The 26,505-nt window shown below is 48.1% G+C and overlaps 1 protein-coding gene across 2 annotated transcripts; it reads right to left on the bottom strand.

Moving 5' to 3' along the window:
* Positions 1–666: 666 nt before the first annotated feature.
* MEAK7 (MTOR associated protein, eak-7 homolog) lies at positions 667–21,562 on the bottom strand. Of its 2 annotated transcripts, XM_060185095.1 has the most exons (10): positions 21,488–21,548; positions 20,790–20,923; positions 10,936–11,116; positions 10,161–10,391; positions 9,418–9,562; positions 6,730–7,158; positions 5,359–5,477; positions 3,733–3,912; positions 2,840–3,277; positions 667–2,799 (listed from the first exon to the last, which is right to left on the bottom strand). In XM_060185095.1, the coding sequence occupies exons 3-9, from the start codon at positions 11,089–11,091 to the stop codon at positions 3,164–3,166; spliced, it is 1,374 nt and encodes a 457-aa protein (XP_060041078.1). In that variant the 5' UTR covers positions 11,092–11,116; positions 20,790–20,923; positions 21,488–21,548; the 3' UTR covers positions 667–2,799; positions 2,840–3,163. The 2 variants fall into 2 exon arrangements, with proteins under 2 accessions (XP_060041078.1, XP_060041077.1); XM_060185094.1 differs by lacking the exon at positions 20,790–20,923 and having other exon boundaries at positions 10,161–11,116; positions 21,488–21,562.
* Positions 21,563–26,505: the final 4,943 nt, after the last annotated feature.

The raw sequence follows: 26,505 nt of genomic DNA, 5'->3' as shown, positions 1-26,505 counted from the left end.
CTCCCCACCTGCAGGGGAGTCGCTTCACAGGCAGTGAAACAGGTCTGCAGGTGTCTGTCTCTCTTCCTCTCTATCTCCCCCTTCTCTCTCAATTTCTGTCTCTATCCAATAACATAAATTAAAAAAAATTTTTAATTAAAAAAAAGAAAAAATGTCTGTCACATCTAACAACAGTCACAGGAACATCTGGGCTGGAATTCCACCAAACAGTCAGGCGCCATGGCCTGGCCAAGCTGACACATGAAAGTGACTGTCACCCAGCCATGGTCACTGTGGCACTGGCTGCTGGCGGGAGGGGTCTGAGCCAAGCAGGCAGGTCCTAGTGGAGCCCTGTGGCTCCCACAAGTCTAGAATCCTTTAAAGACTCACAGCCAGGGTGTGAGAGGGCTGCAGATGTTTCTCTGTTTCTCTCCCTCTCTATCTCCCTATCCCTCTCGAATTCTGGCTATCTCTATGTAATATATAAATGATAAAAAAAAATTCTTTAAAGTTAAAGAACAAACCAAGGTTCAAGACATAAAATAATGCCTTTGGCAGGGGAAAAAAAAAAAACAAAACCAGGAAGGTAATGAGATACAAAATGCTAACCAGAATGCATAATGGATAAACTGGACCACATTCACAGATCGTTTCCATCAGAGATAAAAACAGGCTTGCACACCACCATAGTTTCACTCACATTTATAAGAGACTCCATTTGTGGCTGGGAAGGTGACACAGGTCAACTGGGACTCAAATGAGCGAAGTCCTAAATTCAAGCCCTAGCACCAAATAGACCTAAGTGATGTTCCCCTCTTTCTCTCATTAAATCTTTTTTTAAGTCAAAGTACAAGACATGAGAAAGGACATGACTTACCGAGTAGAACACATACTTTGCCATGTGCAAGGTCCCAGGCTGGAGACCCCACCACCACATGGGGGCACTGTGCATGGCAGCAGGGGAGCTCCGTGAACCGTAAAGCAGTGCTGCAGTGTCTCTCATTTTTTTTCTCTCTCTCTCTCTCTCTCAAATCGAAAGAAAAAATCAAGAACAGAACATTCAACAGCAGCAAAGGAACACTCACCAAAATAAAACTAGTAAAGAACACAAATCAATTAATTATAAGGAAACCATAAAGGAAAAAAAAGGGACCAAAAGCTATTTTTTCAAAAAGAAACAAAGGGCAGGTAAGATAGCTGTCCCGGTCAGTGTGCCTCCTATGCCAAACACATGACCCGGGTCTGAGCCTAGCCCCCACCACACTGGGGAGAGCTTTAGTGCTGTCTCACTCTATCTGAAAAAAGTCAGTTTGTCATGGTACAGCCCTGGTGTCACTCTCATTAGGAGTGTATCAAAGGAACAAAAGATACTGATTGCAAAAGGCACCTGAGAAGCTATTAAAAACTGGGTTATTTTAATCAGGAAATTTGGGGGTGGGCAGTAGCGCAGGGGGTTAAGTGCACATGGTGCAAAGCACAAGGACTGGCGTAAGGATCCTGGTTCAAGTCCATGGCTCCTCACCTGCAGGGGGGTCGCTTTCCAAGTGGTGAAACAGGTCTGCAGGTGTCTTTCTCACCCCCATCTCCCCCTCCTCTCACGATTTCTCTCTGTCCTATACAACAACAAAAAGGGGGAAATGGCCTCCAGGAGCAGATTTGTAGTGCAGGCACTGAGCCCCAGCAATAACCTTGGAGGAAAAAAAAAACTTTAAAAAAATAAGGAAATCTGATCACTTCTCATTGTGTGATTGTGTTTGTCACCCATGGCACCTCGATGCATCTAAGTGTGTATTCTCCTTTTGAAGGCTCATTTCCAAGGTCTCTGCTTGGTCAGGGGCACTGCCAAGTGGGAAAGTTTGATGAGCTCCTGGGAGAAAAATGCAAGAGCTGCAAAATGCAAATGGCTCGATTTCTTATGGCTTTGAATCAGGGCAAACCCTAGTGAAAGGCTGCACTTCTTTGTCAGATGCACCAAAGGTTCAAAGTGTACAGCATAGGGCAAAGGGAAGAGGCACATGGCTCACAGGCCAGCTCACAGCTCCTTTAAGGGGTTCATGAAGTGGGTTTGGAATTTGTATCTCAGAGGGGCAATGGCAGCTCTGCTCAGCGTCAGGAAGGGCCTGGTGCCTAGGGGTTTAGAACCCAGGCCAGTACTGACAAGTCACCACAAATCTACAAGTCAGGCTCATGTGTATGTCAGTATTCTCAATCATGGGGCCCCAGGTAGCCCCCACATTTACTTCAGTAACAACCACAATCCTGCCTTCCTGCTGCTAGCTTCTCATCTGCTCACAGTACAGGTTCACTTTAAAAAGCTTGAATAAGGCTGCCATGGAAACTTAGAAATACTGGGGGCTCAGGTGGCTGGCGGCACACCAGGATAAGTGCACATAGTACACAGAGTAAGCACCTGCATAAGGACCCTGGTTCGAGCCCCCGGCTCCCCACCTGCAGGGAGGTTGCTTCACAGGGCAGGTCTGCAACTGTCTTATCTTTCCCCCTCCTCTCTCAACTTCTCTCTGATCTATCCAATAAAACGGGGGAGTGGCATCCAGGTGTAGTGGATTTGTAGTGCCAGCACTGAACCCCAGCAATAACTGGAAAAAAAAAAAAAAAAAAAGAAACTTAGAAACACCTACAAAGGCCACCACGAGTCCTGGTGCCACCAAAAGCCTAGGCTGTCCCCCGCTCCCCCACCCCCACCAGTGTTTGTGCTTTTCTACTAAACATGAAAAAACTCTAGGAAGCTCTTCTAAAAAGCATCAAGATTCACATCTACATGCCTCTATCCTTGACCCACCAAAATGGAATGAAACCCCTCTTCAACAGGGATGCAGGAGCAGAGGCCAGGAGCCTCCACCCACCCCCACCCCCACCCCCACCCCCTAGAGGCTGGCACCCCCTCCTGCACAAGAACACACATCCCCAACCATTGATAACCACAGCAGAGGTTGCCAATGGCTCCATGTCTTCAGATTTCATGGATACTAAACAAACAGGTGTGTAAGGATGAAGCTGTTAACTGGCCACTCAGGAGTTCTGGGAGACAGACCCACTAGTCCACATGTGGCATCAGGCCTGTTGCTTTGTGCAGCCCTTGGTCAAAGCTGAGCCCCCTGGAGGTGCAAAAGGGTTTACAGTTCACACAGATGTGGGAAGGTCCGGGCAGACAGCATGGGGCTCTTCACTCTTCATCTGGGGCTTCCCTGAATGCTTCGCTGTGGCGACTCCGCCCACTGATTTCCAGCAGGGCCTGGGCTTCAGGGTCTGCATCCAGGATGCTCTTGTTGTTCTTGGCCTTGGGGAGGGGAGCAGGGTGCTCAGAGATGCCAGGGGAGTATCCGTCTCCCTGACAGCCAAGAGCAGAGGTAAAGTAACATCCTGCAGGCACCCAGATTATTAGAGTGGGATCCATAGTTTCTGCTCCTAAGAGGAGAAGGGGTCTAGCTTCTTCTACTGCCGGCCCCCCACTATACATACACTATGGGAAGTGATCATGAAGAGGTAATAAGGTGCTTCAGGTTGTAGAGGCCCCAATAACTCATGGACGAACCAAACAAATGGAAGGAACCCCCAAACACTCCCCATGAAGAGTTACCTACTTGTGGGGGCAGGGAGCATACTGCCAAGACTCCCGGCTCTGTGGTACACTCACCGTCATGCCCCACCCCACCAGCCACAACTGTCAGCAACAAATAGAGAACAAACTGCTTCCAGATGAAGGAGATAAAGGGAAAAGGTGCCCTTACTCACCAGCTGCACCTCAGGAGCATCTCCAACTGCCCACACCTCCATTTTCTCAAACTGGAAGTTCTCCTTGGCTGACAGCTGAGGACTGTTATAGGTGGTGCACGTGGGCTTTGCCTTGCTGTGTCCTTTGCCGAAATCCACATCAATCCACAGCCCAAAGTAATGATGTTGTCCCCCCATGCCCTGTGGACACAACACCATCAGTGCCTCAATTCTACATAGCAGCCCCATGGGGCCTGCCAAAGTCCAGGGCCCCTGAGAAGTGATGTAAATGTCACTCCTTTTACCTTATGCAGCGCTGGGAAATGAACCAAGGCTCTCTGGCATATGTGCTGTCATTAAGCCACTGAGTAATTTTGAGAGATGAGAGAGGAAGAGACACCACAGGAATGCCCCAGCATCTAAGGTGCTCCCTTCCCTTGTGCCAGGGCTCTAGCTCGGGGCCTCTCACACAGTATGGCACATGGCTTCACTGAGCCACCTCCCAAGCCCAATATTCCCCTTTGTTAATGGTGACACATGCAGGTAGGTGACATATGTAGACAGTGTCTCATTACAAGATACTAGAACAGTCCCTAAGGTGTCCAGGCTCCCTGGGCTCTTTCTAGAATGTGGCTGGGAGTAGAAGTGATGGAACATTACAGCCCATTAAGGTTCACAGCCTGAGGCTTGATCCTTGCCTGACAAGGGGACATGGTGCTCAGAGCCACTCAGCTGTCACCTCCAGGAGAGAAACAAAAAGCAGCTGGGGCAATTCTTAGCTTCTTCCTTTACCAGTCTTCACCTCTGCAGTGTTGGAGCCCCCTGACCATGGCCTGGCCTCTCCACAGGGTTCCTCTGGGCTCCTGATAGGCCGTGGCTCATTTTGCACAGGAAAATGTATTCTACTCCTCTCCCTCAAGGTGACTACAGACCATCATGGGGACCTACTGAGCACTGCTCCAGAGGCTGGAGCCCTGGCTCCTGGTGTCACCAGCCTGCCCTTTTAGGGAGGTGCCTGGGTCTTAGTGGCCCTGTGGGAGTCACTTACCTTGACAAGATGGGACCAGCCATCTTAACTCTGCAAATGCAGGAATAAAGTCACCCCCAAAGAGCTTTCTATTGAAAGCAAAAAAGGACATATTTCTACCCAAACTCAGCATCTGTGTGGGTGGCCCAGTCTGCCCTTGACCTTTACCCCCTTCTCCCTCTGCCAGCTCCCCAGGCTAGAGCACGGGGCACAGTGGAGTCAAGGTTGCCCCAACTGGAGCCCACAGCCTGTTTGATGAGTCCCAACTACACTGATACTTCCTGTGGGGTCTGTGGGGAGCCACTGCCCCGAGTGTGTCTCCGCCTCCCTAGCCCCCAGGTATATGAGGGGGCAGGCAGCAGAGCCCAGTGGCGGTTCTGGCATGATGCCATCTCCTGCATCTGGCACCTCACAGATTTCCAGAAAGTACCCAGAGGTCCTGTCCTGCCACAGGACAAATTCCATCCTGGTTGTGGCTCATCATAGCACTGGAAGACTTGAACATGAGCTTCTGACAAAACCAGATACACCCATCCCACCCCCCATTCCTGGGGGCAAAGGGCTGGATTGGGGGAACATCTGGAGGGTGGTAAGCCTGCCCACCCAGCCCAGATCCTCACCAGTCCATTGGGGATGGTCTGCTGCCCATGATTCAGGTACATGTAGTGGTCATTGTAGCCAGTGTGGGTGTGCACGGCCATACAGGGTGACAGGGAGAACAGGAAGCACCGGTTGTCTCCTAAAATGGCCAGAGGACAGACAAGCAGGATTATCCATTTGAGCTGGGGACACAACATGATGCCCATGGTCCTCACCACTCCTGGGCACTGGGCCACTGCAAGACCTAAGAGGACAAGTCTGTGGGTTGATATGGGGTATGATGCCCACTGCCCAGGGACATGTCCAGGTCTCTGTGGGACAGCAGACATGAGTCATGGCACCTTGCAGGCTAGGTACATGGCAGTGAGGAAAAGCAGATCTTTCTTTAATTCAGGAGGGCCACACGGAGGGAAGGTTATTCTCTTGGATACAGGGACAAGGACCAAGGACTCAATCTATGTGCAAAACAGGTTTGCAGAGACCCTCCCTGTAACTGCATTCAACAACCATGTAAACCACACACCCAGCTGCATAGCTTAACCTGTTCCCCACATGGTGACATTTCACTTCTTCCTGGGGACTGAGGCCCTGAGAAATGGAGCTCCTGCCACAGGGCCCAAGCCCAGGCTATGCGTTCAGCCCAGAGCCCCTGCACCCAGGAATCAGAAGCACAAGTGATGTGCTTACAACCCTTCTACTCGCAAACATTAGAGGACAGAAGAACTAGAAATGGCCCTGACCTTGACCTGAACCTGAAACAATGCTGCCCTCTGCTGGGAAAAACTCAGAACAAAAAGAGCTCAAATTTGAAGCCTTGGTATCACTCTACCAATCTTTAGGGAACGCTTGTTAATAAAGCATTAAGGGCCAACAAAGTTTATATTAAAGGAGCTGGAAGGAAGTAAATGGCCTCTAGTAATGATTTTAAAACTGGAAGTTCTCCTTGGCTGACAGCTGAGGACTATTATAGGTGGTGCACGTGGGCTTCTTTCACAAGATAAGGCAGCGCCTGGAATCCCACAGACAGAACAAGTCCTAATTCCCCCAGAGCCTCCAGCTGGGGCTCCTGCCTCACTGCTGTGGGGAGAGGTGGGGTACAGAGAGCTGTACATAAGGGGGGGGGGGGCAGGCTGCTGTCCCTAAACCAGGCACTGGCTCCTCTCCTAAATGGGAGTGGATGTGCATCCCCCACACACTTCCTGCACACTTTTGCCAGAATCCAAACAGAAACTGCTGAAGCATAAATCCATCCTTCCAGGCCCCTGAAGGGAAGCACCCGAGGAGAAGCAGTGGGAAGAAAACCTGGTCACGCCTCCAACAGCAGGCTCTGAGGGCTCTATACTGTAGCTGTAACCACCCCAACTGAGTACCATGCCACCAACTGGCCTCACCTTGAAACTGAGGCTTGACCTCCCAGGAGCAGGAAGCAAAGCCCCCAAAGACATGGCCATCGTGGTCCTCCAGGAGCACTACACAGGGGCCCCGCTGAGTTATGCGCCCACAAAGCTGAGCAAAGCTGTGCCCGTGGAGCTCAGACGCAAAGAGCAGGCGCCAGCGGTGCTGCTGCTCCCGGGGGAGCTGGGAGTTGATGAAGATGACTGACAGCACATCCAGGATGCTAGCAAAGTCCCGGTCTGGGTCCACCTGGCGCTGGGGGACCAGGGTAGCCAGCTCTAGGGGCACCTGCTGGAGGAGAAAGCCTCGGTGGAGGATCACGCTCAGAAATGTGGCCACGTGGGGCACCCGAAACACCCAGTCCTCCAGGCCTGCACGGTCACAGTCACAGTCCAGACGCTGAGGGCCCAGGAGCTTCTCACCATCTAGGGGCAATAGCAGGGGGAACAATCACACCTCCTTCTTCCCGTTCAATAAGCCTGCACTTCTGAGCACTCTACATGACGCTCATATCAAGTCTTGCATGTGAGAAATATGAAGTGCACCTCCCCATTGCTAAATTTTAGAATGAACAATGTAAAATACCTCAAATTTAAAATATGGATACAGCCTGGGAAATGGCACAGTGAGTAAAGTATTGAACTCTCAAGCATGAGGTCCCAAGTTTGATCCCTGGCATCGCATGTGTCAGAATGATTGGGATCTCTCATAAATAAATAAAATTGAAATAATATTGATAAATATTGATTACAGGGACTGTCAAAATAGCTCACTCAGACAGCACTTTGCTTTCACATATGCTTCACCCAGGTTCAAGCCCGGCCCCCACTGCATTGAAGAGAGCTTTGGTGCTGTAGTCTCTCTCATTCTCTCCCTCTGCTTCTCTGCCTCTATCTTTAAAAAATGTAAAATATAAGTTCCTTTTCTTGTCACCAGGGCTTCATGGCTCTGTGCTGACTTTTGCAGACAAAAAGAGAGAACAGGGTGAGTCCATGCATTATCATGCACAAGGACCTGGATTCAAGCCTCTGCTCTCTCCCTGAGGGAGACACTTCACAGGCAATGAAACAAGTGTTGCTGGTGTCTCTCATTCTCCCTTTCCCCCTCTCAATTTCTCCCTGTCCTATCAAAGAAAAAATAGAAAGGTGAAAGAGAGAAATGGTGGTCAGGAGCTGTGGCAGCAAACCCTGGTGATAACCCTGCTTGCAATGAAAGAAAGAAAGAAAGAAAGAAAGAAAGAAAGAAAGAAAGAAAGAAAGAAAGAAAGAAAGAGAGAAAGAAAAGAAAGGGAGGGAGGAAGGAAGGAAGGAAGGAAGGAAGGAAGGAAAGGTGGAAGGAAAGGGAAGAGAAAAGAAGACAGAAAGAGAGGAAAATAGACCACAATACTGAAGCTTCCCCAGTACTGTGGGATGCCAGTCCCCTGGGTCATGCAGATGGTAAAGCAAGCAGGCTATCCAAGTTTTCTTATCCCTCATTCCACATGAGGCTCACGTGACTTCCCAAGAGTGGAAGTACATACCTAACTGCAAAAGTCTGGAAAGAAACAAAAATGTAAAAATCTCTCAATTTTAAAATATTACCAATCTTAAAATACATTTTGGGGGGACTTCTGGAGGCATGGCGATGGAGTAGGAGCAATTTCAGATCACACTCCTGATAAACTAGAAAAAAAAAAAAAAAAAAAACGAAAATCACCTGAAAACTCAACAAAACACAGCCAGGATTTCTCCAGAAACTCACTAAGCCATATCCACCAAGTTGCAGATGCTACTGTGATTTCATCCTGACCTCTCTGGGAGGACGACCTCACCAATGTGTCCTAGAACCTCACCTCTCCAGAGCCCTAGCCCACAGTGGCTACAGCCACTGTGTGACTAGCAGACATGAGGTCCTGATTCTGAGCCCTGAAAACACATATGCCAGTTTGATACTCTGGTTCATTCTCTTCCTTGCCTCTCTCCCTTTCTCCCATTAGTACATTTATTTACTTACCTATTTACTTATTTGGGAAGGAGGGGGAGAGAGGAGGCAGAGCACCACTCTGATATATGCTGTGCTAGGGATCAAACCAGGATGAACTACTCCCATTCATCTACCTTTCCAGTTGCAAATAAATAAACAAAATTGTGTCCTGGGAAGTGGTATAGTGGTTGAAGTGTTGGACTCTCAAGCATGAGGTTTTGAGTTCAAGCCCTGGCATTGCATATGCCAGAGTGATGCTCTGTTTCATGTTCTCTCTGTCTCACCTCCCTTCTCTCACTATTAAATTTTTTATTAAAGCCAGAGCACTGTTCATCTCTGACATATGGTAGTACAGAGGAATGAACCTGCAACTTTGAAGCCTCAGAAATGAAATTTTTTTTGGTATAACTATGTTATCTCTCCCACTCTAAATAAATAAACAACAACAACAACAACAAAAACCTGTGTCCAGGGATGTAACTCAATTCTAAGATCTTAAAAAAAAAAACCTATGTAAAAAAGAAAGACAGTGAGGACATCAGCATTCCTCTTGCAGAATCAGAACTGCACTAAGGAAAAAACAATGGACAGCTGCATGGAACCAGCCAGATAGGGCTGAACACAGCTGGAGGATGCAGCCTCCTCACAGGAGGATAACCGAGACAGCAAGGCCACACTGCACACCACCAAGGTCTCAGCAGGTGGACACACAGGACACTTGCCTTGAAGCTTCAGCTCAGACACCAGCTGCACTGCCAGCGACTGCACCCGGGGGGCCAAGCCTGGGGCTTGATCTTGAGTCCAGCCTTTCAGCTCCTGCCTGTGGCATAGCACATGTGCCACAGAGCCAACCAGATCCTCTGCAAACTGGAAAATCACAACTGAGCCATAAACGACAGTTATAAGGTGACCCAAAACCTATCAGCATGAGGTTTCTTCTTTTGCTTTCTTTTTTTAATAGAGTGCTGGAGAATGAACTCCAGGTTTCATGGATATACTGCTGAGTGGCCCTGAGTCCAATTTTTTTTTTTCACTTAGAGATGGAAGGAGGGAATGAGAAATCAACAAGAAACAAGACAGACACCCCTGCACTGCTCCCCACCATTCATGGAGCTCTCCTGGAGCCAAGGTGCTCCTATGTGAGGCTAAGGCTGGACTCTAGGACATGCTTTACCAGCTGAGCTAGCTCCCAATCCCCGTTTTCTTGATCTCTTTAATGCCAACTATGATGGGCAAGGTGTGAAAGCATAATGTCACTTAGCTTGGGGTTCATTTTCCTAGTAATGTCCTTGATAGATTAACACACCTAGACCTCCACTGGTCAATTATAGGGAGGAAGGGTCTAGAACCCCCAAGGGTGTGCATCTCCACTATGCCTCCACTGGCCACTTAACCAGCCTCCATCCCCCACCTAAGGACACCAACACCACCTAGAGTGACTGCTTGGGCCCTGTGGTCTCTCTACCTTCTGCACTTCTCTTGCTTTCACAGACCCTTCGGTGGCAGAAATCATCTTCAGGATCAGGAAGCTCTTCTCCTCAGAGTTTCCCTTCAGTAGGTGGGACATGGACAGAGTGAACTGCTCCCGGGAAACAACGCCGCTGGGCCTCTGTGCCTTCCCTGTTGGGACCACCCTGCACATGCCATCGTATAGTCTGGTGACCATCTCTGGGGGAAGGGCTTCCCCAAGGTGGCTCTGTCAGGGACAAACAGGAGGAACAGCTGAACAGGATATGAGTTGAATGTGGTGGGGCCATGGAAAATAAGTGACAGGAGGAGCACAACCCCCCTCCCCCCCACACACACACACCTACCCACTGCTGCCCACACTGCCCAACTTACATGTCCTTTCCTAAGTCCCTACCTGTGCCATCACTCTCACCTGATGACATCACACACACCCCTAACACCCAGGACTCGGGGAGCCACTAAGGGCAGTGTGTCACCCACTGGGAGAGCCATCAAGTGAGCCAGGGGCTGAGCGATGGAAAAGAGAGCTGCCCCAAGTCTATTTCAAACTAGAACAGCTCCCAAACACAATGAGAGAGGCCACGCACCCACAAAACCAAAGTGTGAAGTGCTATCTGCCCTTTACAGAGAACAGACCTGGGATGTTCCCATTAAACCCCAGGGTGTTCCCATACAACCATTTCACAAAAACAGGCTGGCTAACTGTGGTCCGGAGGCCAGCACAGAGCCCTGCTCTAGAGGAAACATAAAGTGTTGAAGGGTCTTCTTGCCTTCAGCGTTGTCAGGGAGAAGAATGGAGTCAAGGTGTTCGACCTGATCTTCTCTGCTGCCGAGAGCTCATCAAATAACCCGTCCATCTCAGCCTGCTCCTCTGGTAGGAACTGTGAGTAGGAAGTCTGCCCTGAGCAGCTCCTGCTGTTCCCCATCTTCACTTCTATCCAGCCAGGCTCTCTAAGGGGGAAGAGATGCCAGGTTAAAGACAAAAGTCAACATGCAATCATCACAGAGAAGGAACATAAAGAGGGAGAGACGGGTGTCAGGCGGTAGCACAGCGGGTTAAGCACACATGTGCGAAGTGCAAGGACTGGCATAAGGATCCCAGTTCAAGCCCCCAGCTCCCCAGCTACAGGGGAGTCGCTTCACAGGTGGTGAAGCAGGTCTGCAGGTGTCTTTCTCTCCCCCTCTCTGTCTTCCCCTCCTCTCTCCATTTCTCTCTGTCCTGTCGCAACAACATCAATAACAACTACAACAATAAAACAAGAGCAACAAAAGGGAATAAATCAATAAATATTAAAAAATAAATAAATAAATATTTTAAAAATAGGGAGAGACAGATAGATGATGAGTGTCAAGCAGCTGGGGAAGTAGCTCAACTGGCAAAGCATCAGACGCTCATGCCTGAGGCTCCTGGTTCAATCCCCGTTACAGCATACAGAATAGTGCTCTGGCTGCTTTCTGTTTCTCTCCTCTCTGCCTCATGTGAAACTCTCCCTCATCAGAAATAAATAAAACACAATTCTTTAAGAAAGAAAGAAATGTCTATAGTGATATGGCCAAGTTAATAAGTACTAAAATCACTACAAATTGTGGCTTAAAGACATCAGCACTCCATCAATGTCACTACAAATTAAGCAGAAAATCCAAACACTAGCATTGCAACCTCCCAAATCATGCTTATAAATTGCCAAACCATAGTAGATTTCCTTGTTGGAAATCAATTCCCAAGTTAATGTAACTAAAAGGTAGGAATAAAGTAAGTATTTAAATCAATTTTTTTTTTCTCAGAGCACTGCTCAGCTCTGGCTTAAGATGGTACAGGAGATTGAACCTGGGGACTTGGAATCTCAGGCATGTAACAGTCTTTTGCACTACTACTCACTATTTCCTCACCCCAATATTCTTTCTTTCTTAAACTGGGGTTTAAAAAGTCTGTGTTGACAGAGTCGGGCAGTAGCGCAGCAGGTTAAGCACAGGTGATGCAAAGTGCAAGGACTGGCATAAGGATCCTGGCTCAAGCCCCTGGCTCCCTACCTGCAGGTCTGCAGGTGTCTTTCTTTCTCTCCCCCTCTCTGTCTTTCCCTCCTGTCTCCATTTCTCTCTTTTCTATCCAACAACAACAACATCAATAACAACAATAACTACAACAATAAAAAAGGGCAACAAAAGGGAATAAATAAAATATTTAAAAAAATTTAAGTCTGTATAGAGTCATAACATGAATTCAAATAGAATCAACATCTTGAAAATATATCATCAGAGGGAGTCGGGCAGTAGTGCAGCAGGTTAAGTGCAGGTGGCACAAAGCACAAGGACTGGTGTAAGGATACCAGTTCGAGCCCCCAGCTCCCTAGCTGTAGAGGGGTCGCTTCACAAGCGGTGAAGCAGATCTGCAGGTGTCTTTCTCTCCCCCTCTCTGTTTTCCCCGCCTCTCTCCATTTCTCTGTCCTATCCAACAATGATGACATCGATAACTACAACAATAAAAAACAAGGGCAACAAAAGGAAATAAATATTTTTTAAAAAGAAAATATATCACCAGTAAGAAGGGAATGACATATTCACCACATTAAAAGATAAGAATTTCTAATCACAAATATGCTATCTTACCAGTTTATCCTTCAAGTATGAAGGAGAAATTAAAATCTCAAACATACAGAAACTGAAGGAATTCACCACCACCAATCCTGCTTTGCAAGAATTACTGAAAGGAGTCCTACATGAAAAGAAGTAAAGGAACTCAAACTTTAAATGGGGTGATCAGTGGTAAAAACAGAACACAAACAACAGCTACCCAAAAAAGCAAATACACGGGGAAAGGCAGAAACCAGGTGGCGGCACACTTGGTTAAGCACACACATTGCAGCGCACGAGGGCTGAGGTTCAAGTCCCTGGTTCCCCATCCAGGGGGAAAGCTTCACAAATGGGGAAGCAGGGCTGCAGGTGCTTCTCTGTCTCTATCCCTCTCTATCTCAATTTTTCTCTTTGTTCGATAAGTAAATAAATAAAATTTAAAAAGGAATTTCTTAGGAGTTGGGTGGTAGTGCAACAGGTTAAGCGCAGGTGGTGCAAAGTGCAAAGACTGGCGTAAGGATCCCAGTTCAAGCCCCTGGCTCCCTACCTGCAGGGGAGTCGCAGGGGAGTCGCTTCACAGGCGGTGAAGCAGGTCTGCAGGTGTCTGTCTTTCTCTCCCCCTCTGTCTTCCCCTCCTCTATTTCTCTCTGTCCTATCCAACAATGACAACATCAATAACAATAATAACTACAACAATAAAAAAAAACAAGGGCAACAAATGGGAATAAATAAATAAATAAACAGGAATTTCTTTAAAAAAAATAAAGGAGAGGGTATAGTGGACAGAGTGATATGAATATTGTTGATGAACCAGGGCCAGCTATCAAAGACCTTCCCCAATCTTTTCCCTCATCTGAAGGAAAGGTATTGGGTGGGATGAGTCAAGAAAAAAGGGGTGAATACTGGATGACCTCACATATAGGTGGAACTTAAGAGACAGTCATAAAGAGAGAAGACAGGGTGAATCTTGGACTAGGAGTGAAAGATGGTTTGGTAGGGCTTGGGGCCCTAAGTTGGGGATGAGAGTATTTTGCAGATACCCATGATGTGGAACTGGGAAATGGTGCCCTTGTGTAGACAACTGTGCTGTAAACCATTAACTCCACCAATAAAATGAAAAATAATAATCATTTTTTAAAAGTAAGTATTTATTAATTTTCCCTTTTGTTGCCCTTGTTTTTTATTGTTATTGTAGTTATTATCACTGTTGTTATTGATGTTGTCATTGCTAGATACGACAGAGAATATGGAGAGAGGAGGGGAAGATAGAGAGGGGAAGAGAAAGATAAACACCTGCAGACCTGCTTCACCACCTGTGAAACGACTCCCCTGCAGGTGGGGATCCAGGGGCTGGAACTGGGATCCTTACTCTGATCCTTGCACTTTGCACCACCTGCGCTTAACCCACTGCACTACAATGACCCACTTGGGGACTGTTACTCATGAGCCATCTGATCCAAATGCTTCCACTCAAGTGTCTCAGCAGAACCTGAGCCAAGAAGGAAAACCATCAGCCTGGAGCTCTGGGTCCAGCCTATCGGGGCTCTCCTAGCTCTAAGGTGAGAAGGGCATGGTCCCTTGAAGGGGCAGACCTGTCCTCTTTGTCAGATCTTCTAAGATCACTACCAAATCAGTAGACCATTTAGGACTTGATTAGGAGACAAGGTGCTATCACTTGATTATGAGATAAGATGTTTCAAATATCCACTGAACCAGGGGCCAGGAGATACTCACTTAGTAGAGAATACACATTACAAAGCACAAGGACCCGGTTCAAGCCCCAGGCCACCACATGGGAGCACCAAGCAATGGGAAAGCTTCGTAAGTGGTGAAGCAATGTAGTGGTAGTTCTCCTTTTCCCTCTATGTTCCACTCGCTATCTGAAAAGAAAAAAGACAGTGCATGGGGGTAGTAGAATTCTGTTGGGCTAAAGTTTCAGAGAGAAAATTATTGATTTTTTTTTAGAGATTTGTTTATATATTTGTTAATGAGAGAGGCAGAGAGAGAGAACCAGAGCATCACTCTGACACGTGTGATGCTGGGGATCAAACTCAGGACCTCATGCTTGGGAGTTCAATGCTCTAATCATTGTGTCATGTCCTAGGTCTTCTTTTTCCTTGCCAGATAAAGAGAGCTACACAGAGAAGGAAAGCAAGAGGAAAAGAAACCACAGCACTGAAGTTTCCTGCAATACTATGGGGGCCAGGTTTGACCCTGGGTTGCACACATGGCAAAACAAAGTAGTATCCAAGTGAGCTACTTTGCCAGTGCTGATTTTTTTTTTTAATTTAATACAGTCCTATGGCACCTAGTGACGTTTTGATCAACACTGACTTACACACAAATGCTCCCTATACAGAGTCTGGGAGTGCACCTTGGTGTTGTATGCTTTACATTGGGTTCTAGTTCTCCCCGGCCAAGAGAATTAGATCAGTCCAGTTAATTTCGCGGGCTCGCTTGGCCCCGCCCCTAGGGACCCCGCCAGAGTTCCAGAGTTCCAGAGTTGCAGAGGAAGAGAGAGAGGGTTCCTGAGTTGCAGAGTGAGAGAGAGTGCTTGCGCCGCTGCAAAGAGACAGCAGAGTTCTGTTTGGTGATTAGTTTGTCTTAGTTTATGAATCGTTGTTCCTGAATAAAGAAATAACAGCTTCCCTGCCCATCCGTTGTCTCCGCGTCTCTGTTACCCGCCCGTGAAGCCAACCCGCCCAGCTGGAGCCACCGAATTTACCAACAAATGGCGCCCACATGGACCTGACCTGCGCATCTCTCAGATAAGTAAAGACAATTTGGCTACTTATGCACTATGGCCTTCTCTTCTGCTTGTGAACAGATCTCCAAAGGCCTCTGCTCTTTCTTCACGAGACTGTTTTGCTGTTTCTGGAACATTTATCTCTGGACCACTCTGTGGTTTCCACTCGCTCGGGCGAACTCAGAACAGCCAGCGGGAAGAGCCAGTGGGCAAGAGGCGAGGCGCGGAGCTGCTGTTTCCACCTGGTTAAACAGCCAGCCAGCCGGCTGCGCCCAGACAACCCCGCACACCGCGCCCGCAGCCCCACAGCCCCGCAGCCCGCAGGAGCCCGATGCCACCACACAAGAGCCCGATGCCAACACGCTAGAGCCCGATGCCAACACGCTGGAGCCCGACGCCAACACGCTGGAGCCCGACGCCAACACGCTAGAGCCCGACGCCAACACGCTGGAGCCCGACGCCAACACGCTAGAGCCCGACGCCAACACGCTGGAGCCTGATGCCAATATGCTGGAGCCTGAGGCCAACACGCAAGAGCCCGAGGCCAGCCCACAGGAGCCGGCTCTCCACCGCGCGCACTGGATGTGTGATCCCTCCACGCTGCTCGGCCACTGCGAGCAGGGCAGCAGACATGGCAGGGCCATGGGGCAGGGCCATGGCGGCCCATCATGGCCGCCACCCCTGGGCACCTAGGCCCACGCCTTCTACAATGCTGGCCCGCCTGCCCTCTTGCTATAAATTCTGGAACGATCCCGGGCCTCCCGGACCCCCGGGCTCCCTGCTGAAACTGGGCACACGAGATCTCCAGCTGCCGGTCCGGTCTGAAGGCAGACAAGCTGGAGTACGCAGAGATCGCAACCTGCAATTCCTAGAAGTGAAGCTGCGCGGGAAGCCACCTCCGGATGGTGACCCCCCCCCCCAACAACTAAGACAGTACAGATTTAAATTCGTGTTTAAAATGACATGTCTTCGTAACAAAGGTTTCTCTCCTTGTGTATTAATGACCATGTTTATGTGTATGTTTAAAGTTTGGTAAACAGTAACTTTAAGGCTAAATTCTTACTAGACAAAGTTAAATGAAAAAGGTTTTCAACGTAATTCTCATAAAGATAAAATTAACTTACATTTAAAGTCTGAGGTAAAAATTAGTTAACAATCAATATATTTTAACTAAGTTGGTCTAAACAAAAGGTTAAATAGACTTGTTGATATGTAAAACTCTCCACTACCTTCTCTATTAGAAATGGTAGATCGCACAATGGCTATGCTAATTATTCTCATGCCTGAGGTTTCCTCTCCGGCCCACACCTAGGGTGTGTCTCCATCATGAATGGGTGTAACAAAAGGTTAAAAAGACGTTGTTGCTATGTAAGTCTCAAATTCCTTCTCTATTAGAAATATGCTAATAACAAGTTTTGTTTCATAGTAAGTAAGTTACAGCCAGATGCCTTTGGGACTCTAGGCCGTTCCCGCCCCCATGCAAATGCCCGTTGAGGAAAGTAGCCCCCCAGAGACAAGAAATGTTTTTTTTTAAGCTGATAAAGTTTAGCCCACAGAGGCAGATATGGCCCCCTCAGGCCTTCCCTTAGCAGCACACTGGTTCTTGTTACTTGCTTGCATGTTTCTCCATGTTTGTCCCAGTTTCTTTTTTAAAAATGCCTGTATGATATATGTTTCTGTTCACCCCACACCCTTGATACTATAGTCATTTAGTTAAAAAGAAAAGGGGGAATTGTTGTATGCTTTACATTGGGTACTAGTTCTCCCCCGCCAAGAGAATTAGATCAGTCCAGTTAATTTCGCGGGCCCGCTTGGCCCCGCCCCTAGGGACCCCGCCAGAGTTCCAGAGTTGCAGAGGAAGAGAGAGAGGGTTCCTGAGTTGCAGAGTGAGAGAGAGTCCTTGCGCCGCTGCAAAGAGACAGCAGAGTTCTGTTTGGTGATTAGTTTGTCTTAGTTTATGAATCGTTGTTCCTGAATAAAGAGATACAGCTTCCCTGCCCAGCTGTTGTCTCCGCGTCTCTGTTACCCGCCCGTGAAGCCAACCCGCCCGGCTGGAGCCACCGAATTTAACAACACCTTGGCCTGTGTAATTACACACCATGATATTCACACATTGCAATCACCTAAGTAAGCACTGTTCAGCCACTATATTCTGCCACTTGCAAGTCTTTATCTTAGGGACTGCCACGGCAGAGATTGGCTCACATGATCCCATCCACTGAGCCTCCTTCACCTTTGAAAGGAAACAAGCCCAGAAGCCATCAGGGGGAGGCATCAGCGAGAGGATGTTTGGTCACTCTAACAGTGAGCAAAGCCCCTGAAATGCTGCACCCTGAATTATTTAATTCTAAGACAGTTCCCTCTTTAGTCAAAACCAGGGGTTTACCAGCCTCTTTCAGGGGGCATTTGAGGTTAAAAGGCCACTAACATTTCAGTGCCACTCCTGGGAAGTTTCCAGACATTCCTCGATTGAGGACTCACTGTACCCAGGATGTTGGCCTCCAGAGCCCACAGGAACCACCTCATCCAGGACATGACCATCCATGTACATCTTTTCCCTCAGTCAGTGACTGTCCTGCATCAGACCCCATGGAGCAGGGGCAGACACAGAAAACCCTCTGAGTTCCTCAGCCTGTGGGGGTCCTGTCCCCAGAAGACACACAAGTGCTGTGGGGCTCAGAGAACACCAAGGGTTAAGAGAGGAGTGTGTCTTGGGTACCCACATGATTCACCCAGGAGGTAGGGGAGCACGGAGACCAGCCGGGTAGATCTTTTAGGGAGGAGGCTGGGTGCCAGGAGGGGCCCGGGGCAAGGGATTCTCACTGTATCCACCCACCCTACTCCCTCTGTCCTATGCAGTGACTTCTTCCACTCACTGTTGTCTGAAAACAGCACAGTAGGGAGCAGCCAGCTGAGATAACTGCCAGGGGCTGAGAGGAGCAGGGAGGCCAGGTGGGCAGAACATGCAGGAAAGGCACACACACACAGCATTGGGGGAAGGGGGAGAGGAACTGGGCAGCCAGGAGCCACCAGAGAGGCCTGGAAGCCAGCCAGACTGGCAATACAGGTTTTTCTAGTGGAGAGAGAAGGGGTGTGTAGCAGCCTGGAGTCTGAGGGACTGAGTCAGAAAGGTGGGAGGAGTGCTCCCTTCCAAGACCACTCCCCTAAGGTCACTTCCCAGTTACCCCTGAGGGGACACATCCCATATAGCTTCAAGGTTAGCCTTATTCCAAAGAGCCCTGCAAAGCTAACAGTGGCAACAGTGCAAAATGTCCCCCAAATTAATCTTCCCGAGCGTTCAAGGTTTTAGTCACACCAAGAATCTCCTCTATCAATTTTGAGAAGGAACTGAAGGCCTTTAGTGCATCGCTACTTCTCTCCAAATGCAGTTTCCCAGGTTTTTCTCTTTCAGTCCAAGGTAACAGTTTCTGGTGGGACTATCCTGGGTGTGCCTTGCTCCAAGGTAATTTTAGTGAGGAGGAACCATCTTTTTGAGGGACAGCTTTTTTCCTGGCAACATGTGCATCAAACAGACAGAGGCTGGCCTGAGTCCTCTGTGGTATGCACATATCAATGTCAATTTTGGGGCTGGGGAGGCTGCATAATGGTTATGCAAAAAGACTTTAATGCTTGAATCTCTGATATCCCAGATTCAATTCCCAGCACCATCATAAGTCAGAACTGAGCAGGGCTCTGGTAAAAACAAAAACAAAAAAATCAAATAAAGTTCACTTCAGGAGAATACATCTCATTATTTGAAGACTACTTATAACTGCCCTACTTATGTTTGACCTTTTTTTTTAAGTTGTCATAACTGGGGGGTGGGGTGTGCTGCTGCTGGCTTCTGTAGAAGCACAGAGTGCTGGTCCACTTGCTACAATGCACAGGAAGCTTCTTTGCCTTCCCCAGCAAAGAATGATGTGGTACCTATTCAGGAGTCCTGAGATTCCCAAACAGACATGATGGGCCTAGACCTCAAATAAAACCCTCTCTCCATTGTTACCGGTCATCTCTATCAGGAACAACAAAAAAGATCCCTTTGTGGGCCCCCCATAGGACCTTGCCCTCAACTTGGATCAACAATGGCAGAGAATGTTCCAACCTCCGAAGGGAGGATGGACAACATACTCTATGCTACCCCTGAGGACGATAGGTCGATATTGGGGCAGCTTGGAATGTTCCTACTCATGACCACAGAATGTGAGCTCAGATCTATAGGGATGCAGGTCACATAGGCTCCTAAACTGAATATGGGCCCCAGACCAAATCAAATTGATGGGATTTACAGTCAATAATATTTATACTCCTTCCCCACATTAGGGAGCTACTCTCTTCCCTGATCCAGCTTTCCGTCCCGAAAATAACAGCCGTGACATCACCTCCCCAGACAATAATTTGGATCCACCTGCATATCAGATTTCAGGCTCAGGGGGAAAAAAAAAAAAAACTAGTATAGCTGGGAGTCTAGCGCAGCGGGTTAAGCGCACGTGGTGCGAAGTGCAAGAATGGGAGTAATGATCTTGGTTTGAGCCCCTGGCTCCCCACCTGCAGGGGAGTCCCTTCACAGGCAGTGAAGCAAGTCTGCAGGTGTCTTTCTCTCCCCCTCTGTCTTCCCTACCTCTCTCCATTTCTCTCTGTCCTATCTAACAATGACAACATAAATAACAACAATAATAACTACAACAATAAAAAACAAGGGCAACAAAAAGGAAAACAAATAAATATAAAAAAATAAAAAAACTAATATAGCTACAGGCCCTTTGAAATATAACTAAAATATGCCTACTAGCTATCTACAAAATGGAGGATCCCCCAACACTTCATCTGCACTATTCCAGGCTTTAGGTCCATGATTGTTCAACAATTTGTTTGGCTTTGTATGTTAACTCTCTTTTCAGCCACCAGGTTCCAGATGCTAACATGATGCGGACCAGACTTCCCTGGACAGACAACCCCACCAATGTGACTTGGAGCCCTGCTTCCCCAGAGCCCCACCCTACAAGGGAAAGAGAGAGGCAGACTGGGAGTATGGATCGAACAGTCAGCGCCCATGTTCAGCGGGGAAGCAATTACAGAAGCCAGACCTTCCACCTTCTGCATCCCACAATGACCTTGGATCCATATTCCCAGAGGGATAAAGAATAGGAAAGCTATCAGGGGAGAGGATGGGATACAGAGGTCTGGTGGTGAGAATTGTGTGGAGTTGTACCTTATGGTTTTGTTAATGTCTCCTATGGTTTTTGTTAATGTCTCCTTTTTTAGATAAATAAATTAAAAAAAAAATTTTTTTAAAGGATGATATGGTACCAAACATCCACAGGGCAGAGGGCCTGACAGCTGGCAGAGTAAGTGGGTGGCACTGTGGTGCCAGGGCCCCAGAAAGCAGACTAGAAGACACAGGTGTTGAGTCTCTCATACCCAGAAGGTGATCTGTCCCACACCTGTTCAGGGGTTGGGGGGGAAGGGGGATTCCTAGGCATTAGCTTGAGACCTTCCCTTCCCTTCTCCCTTCCCTTCCCTTCTCCCTTCCCTTCCCTTCTCCCTTCCCTTCTCCCTTCCCTTCCCTTCTCCCTTCCCTTCTCCCCTTCCCTTCTCCCTTCCCTTTCCACCCAGCATTCAGCTGTCAGCTGAGACCAAAATACCAGAAGGAAGACCCCCTTTTGCAGTAGGACCACCACCACCACCATCACCACCACCCCACACCCCGCTGCTTACCCTCCTCCCACAGATGCTTCCTGTCCTTTCCATTTGCTCTATGGCTTTCCTTTTCCAGGAAGCTGATATTGGCCCTGGGGTAAGAACCTCTTGGGACCCCCTGCTCTCAACCACAGGCATGGAAGGTGCACTGACCCCACACACCAAGAGACTCCCTCGCTCGTTCCCTCCAGCACAGAAAGGAGTGAGTAGCCAGGGAATAGCAGGGTCCTGGCCACCCTGGACACTGTTCAGGCCCATACCTCCAACTATGCGAGGTAGAGGACCCGGACAGGCCCCACTTAACTCACCCTGACCAGGGTACCGAGATCGACCCTGACCTTCCGCCTTAGAAATCCACGGATTTGCCCCATTGCCAGAGAGGGTAATGACGGACAGCTATTTTCCCCAATCACAGAAGTAAAAACTGAAGGGGTGGAGCTCAAGGTAGGAGTCAGCCAATGGCAATGCAACTCTTGGGAAAGTTGACTAAGCTCAGGGTGAGGGCGGGGTTGGGGCGGAGTCAGAGGCGGAGAACGGGGCGGGGCCGGGAGGGTGGGGCCATCAGGCTGCTGAGGGCCGACAGCTGAACAAGGACTGCAATAAAGAGGTAGCTGGGCCAGAGGAAAGGGTGTCCAGGTGGACACATAGTGAGCAGAGGCAGGTAATCCAGCAGCACCTCCCACACTGTTAAGACCTCACATATTAAGACTTAAGCAACTCTCCTCTGATACCCCAGTCCTCTCATCCCCAGCCCTACCTCCCGAAGTGTGGGATTTCTGCTTAATTTTCTAGAGTTTCCTCCCAGTGACCTCATACTCTTATCAGTCCTCTCTCAATGAATGAAGGAGGGAAGGAAGGATGAATGAACCCAAGTTAAATAGTCTGATGGGCTGGTGAAATAGCTCACTTGTGTAGTGCGCTGCTTTGCCATGTGGATAGCCCAGGTATAAGACCAGCCCCTACCACACTGAAGGAAGCTTCAGTGCTGTGGTCTTTCACTCTCTCTGTCTGTCTCTCTCTATCTCAAAATAAATAAATAAATAAAATTAAACTAGGGGCTGGGGAAATAGCATAAATGTTATGCAAAATGACTTTCATGCCTAAGACTCTGATGTCACAGGTTCAATCCCCAGCACCACCATAAGCAAAGTTGAACAGTGCTCTTGTACAAATAAATAAATTTTAAATTAAATCATGCTCAGCAGCCCAGGAGCTGGCACAGTGGATAAAGTGTTGGGCTCTCAAGCATGAAGTCCTAAGTTTGATCCCTGGCATTGCATGTGCCAGAGTGATGCTCTGGTTCTCTGTCTTTGCCCTCTCACAATAAATAAATTTTTTAAAAAGTTTCACTTTTGCTAAGTAAACTCTTCCATAGAGATCTGTATTTCTTCCACTTCAAAAAAAAAAAACTACATAATTTAGCTATTAATATGTTGTCTTCCACCCTTTTGCTCTATAATAGCTTGCAGTGTTAAAATGATTTTCATGAAACACACACACACGAGAATTTTTTGCTCTGTCTTTTTTTTTTTTTTGACCATTCTTCAGTCCATTTCCTGATTGCCTCTGAAAATGATTTTGTCAGATAAAGGAAGGGGACATACAGATGACCCACTCTGAGTGTCAGCTGAACTATGTACATTGGGCTGTGGGTCCCTGTCACCATAGTGTAAACAGGCCCAGGACCCCTGAACAGCAGCTACTTGAAGTGGTGTCCCTGTGTCCTTGCAAAAGCAGCTCACAGTGCCCTGTTCTCACCTTCTGTGAGAGTAGTCTTGACTTTCTTTCATTAGAAGTGACTAATATGACTGTGATTCTTATATACAAATCCTTTGCTTCCTGTTCTGCTCTCAACATATCCATTGTGCTCAACCAGTCCCTGCCCCCTGGGGTGTGGAGACCTCTCTAGCCGCCCCTGGTGGCCAGCTTCTGTTTTCTGTGAGCTTTAAGTGCTGATTCGTCCTCAGAGGTCCTCACCCAAACAGCCCCGCTGCCCTTAGTGGGACTTGGAAGATAGCTGGGTCTTCTGAGTTCAACTTTGACAATCCTCACAGAAAGGCCAAACCACCTGCCAGGCAACCCCATGGGTTCCATGCCCCTCCCCAGAACTGTCCACTCTTTGAGCCTCACAGACCAGTTTCTTTTTTTATTTTTTTTAATATTTATTTTCCCTTTTGTTGCCCTTGCTTTTTATTGTTGTTGTAGTTATTATTGTTGTTGTTGATGTCATCATTGTTAGATAGGACAGAGAGAAATGGAGAGAGGAGGCAATGACAGAGAGGGGGGAGAGTAAGATAGATACCTGTAGACCTGCTTCACTGCTGTGAAGCGAAGCCCCTGCAGGTGGGGGGCCGGAGGCTCCAACTGGGATCCTTACACTGGTCCTTGCTGCTTGGCATCATTTGTGCTTAACCCACTGCACTACCACCCGACTCCCTAAAGACCAGCTTCTAAGCCAGACCCTGAGGAGGTCACCAAGCAGGAAGCCCCAGTCACCCTCTCTAAGTGGGACAAAGCTCCACATGCCCTGGGGTTAATATCTGCAACAAAACCATGTCTGTGGCTCTGTGACCTCTGAGTGCCCTACTGGCTGCTGTGGCTGCCCTGGAGAGGACCCTCAGGCACAGCTGGCATTCCAGGCACTCCATGTGCCAGTGGCTGGATGAACTTACACAATTAGTTCAAAGATGTCCACTCGGGGACTGGGTGGTGGCATACCAGGTAGTAGACATACATTACCATGCACAAGACCAGGATTAGGGTTCAAGCCCCTTGCCCCCACATGCTCAGCTTTGGCTTATGGTGATGCTGGCTGGCTTTGGCTTATGGTGATGTCACTGAACCTGTGACATCAGAGCCTCAGGCACTAAAGTCACTTTGTGTAATGATTATACTATCTCCCACTAAGGAACCACATTAAGGACATTAACCACATTAAGGGAAAGCTTTGGTGATATGGTTCTTTCTCTCTCTCTCTCTCTAATTTTTTTTGTATTATCTTTATTTATTTGATAGAGACAGCCAGAAATCTAGAGGGAAGGGAGAGACAGAGAGACATCTGTAGCACTGCTTCACTACTCAAAGCTTTCCCCCTGAAGGTGGGGACTGGGGGCTTGAACTGGGTCCTCATGTGCCATAATGTGTGCTCAACCAGGTTCACTACCACCTGGCCCCACACCCCAGGGAGCACAATGGATACATTGAGAGCAAAACAGAAAGCAAAGGATTTGTATATAAGATTTAAAGTCATATTAGTCACTTCTAATGAAAGAAAGTCAAGACTACTTTCCCAGTAGCTGAGCACAGGGCATGTGAGCTGCTTTTGCAAGGACACAGGGACACCATTTCAAGTTGGCAGAAGCTTCATGAGCAGTGAAGCAGATCTCTCTCTCTCTCTCTCTCACTATATATATATATATATATATATATATATATATATATATATATCATTGGGAATGGTAGAGTAGTTGGGCCAGCATGAGCCCCAGTAATAACCCTAGTATCAATAATGATGATGATGATAATGATGATGATGATGATGGAGGATGAGAGGAAGAAGAGGAGGATGAAAAAAACCCACCCAACTCCCCATGTTATGGGACAAATGAGGGAGTGGTAGACACAGTTATTAGCTGGACTGCAGCTGAGCTGGAGTTCCTGCATATAACCCATGACCAGAGGTCCTCTCGAGACAACAGTGAGAACTCCCTAATGTAAGATGCTTTCTCTCAAGCTCTTTCTCCTCCTGATGACACCCCAGTTCATCAAGCATCCTGCAAATGCTTCTCATTCATTCTATCTAGCTGTTCATATGCCTGGAGCCCTTGACTCCATGACCCCATGCATTTCCACCACTCTTGGAACTTTCCACTCATTGTCTCCTGAAGCTTCCACCCTGCTATGTTTTCACAGCACTGTACCTTATTTGCAGTCTGCTCCAGCTACCTGGCACATCATTCCAACCTGTGAGCACACACCTCTACTCTGGTCCCCCTGTCTGCCCTCTGACCCATGGGTACGAGGCAATTATTGATGGTTTAGGGGATGGACATCAGCATGGGACTTGACAGCATGAAGTCTGGAGCCCCAACTCTATCACTTAGAGTCAAGGTGACTTCAGCCCACAGAGGAGCTTGTGGGCCTCACCACAGACAGCTGTGGTGTATGCTACCCCTGCAGAGCGTGCTGAAGCTGGCTTTGCAACTGATGCCCAAGGACAGCCAATGTTGCAGCACAAAAGTGGCACCAGGCTGACAAATAAGCTCACTTGATAGTGTGCCACTTTCCCATGTGCATGACCCAGGTTCAAGCCCAGCCCCCACCACACCACCCTCTTCCTCTCACCATTCCTCTCTTTGTCTATCAAAGGGAAAAAAAGTGACCCCACCAGCCCTGTCCCCCAAACTCTCTGTGCTGGTGGGTATCTATGCGCATACACCTAAGGGGCGGGTACCATGTGACTTGTGAGCTGAAGCAAGGTTGTATTGAGTTCACCCAGCTGTCCATTTAAGGCAAAAGAGTTGCCTTCTCTGTGCCAGTGTGCACTTCACCACCAGGAGGGTTCAAGTAAGAGAGAGAGAGAAAAAAAGTGTTAGCAAGGATGTGACAGGCCTGACCCTTGGGTGTTGTCAAGGGAATCAGAAAAATGACTCAGCCACAAGACCAAAAGGCAGATCTTCAAAAGATCAAACATGGAATGATGAGCTGACCCAGCATTTCAACCCCTGGAAACATGGCCCCCAAACTTTAGACAGGTGTTCAAACAAATCAGTCCACATAAATGTTCACATCAGCACCGTTTACAGTAACCAAAGGGAGGAACTCACCCAGATGGTCATTGGAAGAGAGAAAAGAGAGCAGGACTTACCCAGCACAACTGGACAGACCTTGTCAGAATATGCCAGGGAAAGAAACTAGACACCAAGGGCAGATGCTATTTGAACAACTGAGCTGGATTGTCCAAAAGAAGCAAGTGCTTAGAGACTGATAGTAGATTTGCAGGGGCTGGGGCTAGGAGCAGGGAGTGAATTCAGAGGACAGTTGATAAGGGCAGGAAGTTTCTTTTTGGGAAGATGAGATGTTTGGGGGGTAGTCAGAAGCAATAGTTACACAGGTTGCCGATGTAACAGGTTGAATTTGTACATTTTAAAACAGTTCATTTTGTGATGTGTAAAGTCCACACACACACACACACACACACACACACACACACACACACACACACACACATAATATATGCCAGCAGTGGCATACCTGGTAGATTGAGTGTATATGTTACCATGTATTAGGGCCCAGGTTCAAGCCCCTGCTCCCCACCTTCAGGGGG

This window comes from Erinaceus europaeus, chromosome 2, assembly GCF_950295315.1.
Source record: "Erinaceus europaeus chromosome 2, mEriEur2.1, whole genome shotgun sequence".
Lineage (NCBI taxonomy): Eukaryota > Metazoa > Chordata > Mammalia > Eulipotyphla > Erinaceidae > Erinaceus > Erinaceus europaeus.
This window is presented reverse-complemented; position numbering and strand designations above follow the sequence as displayed.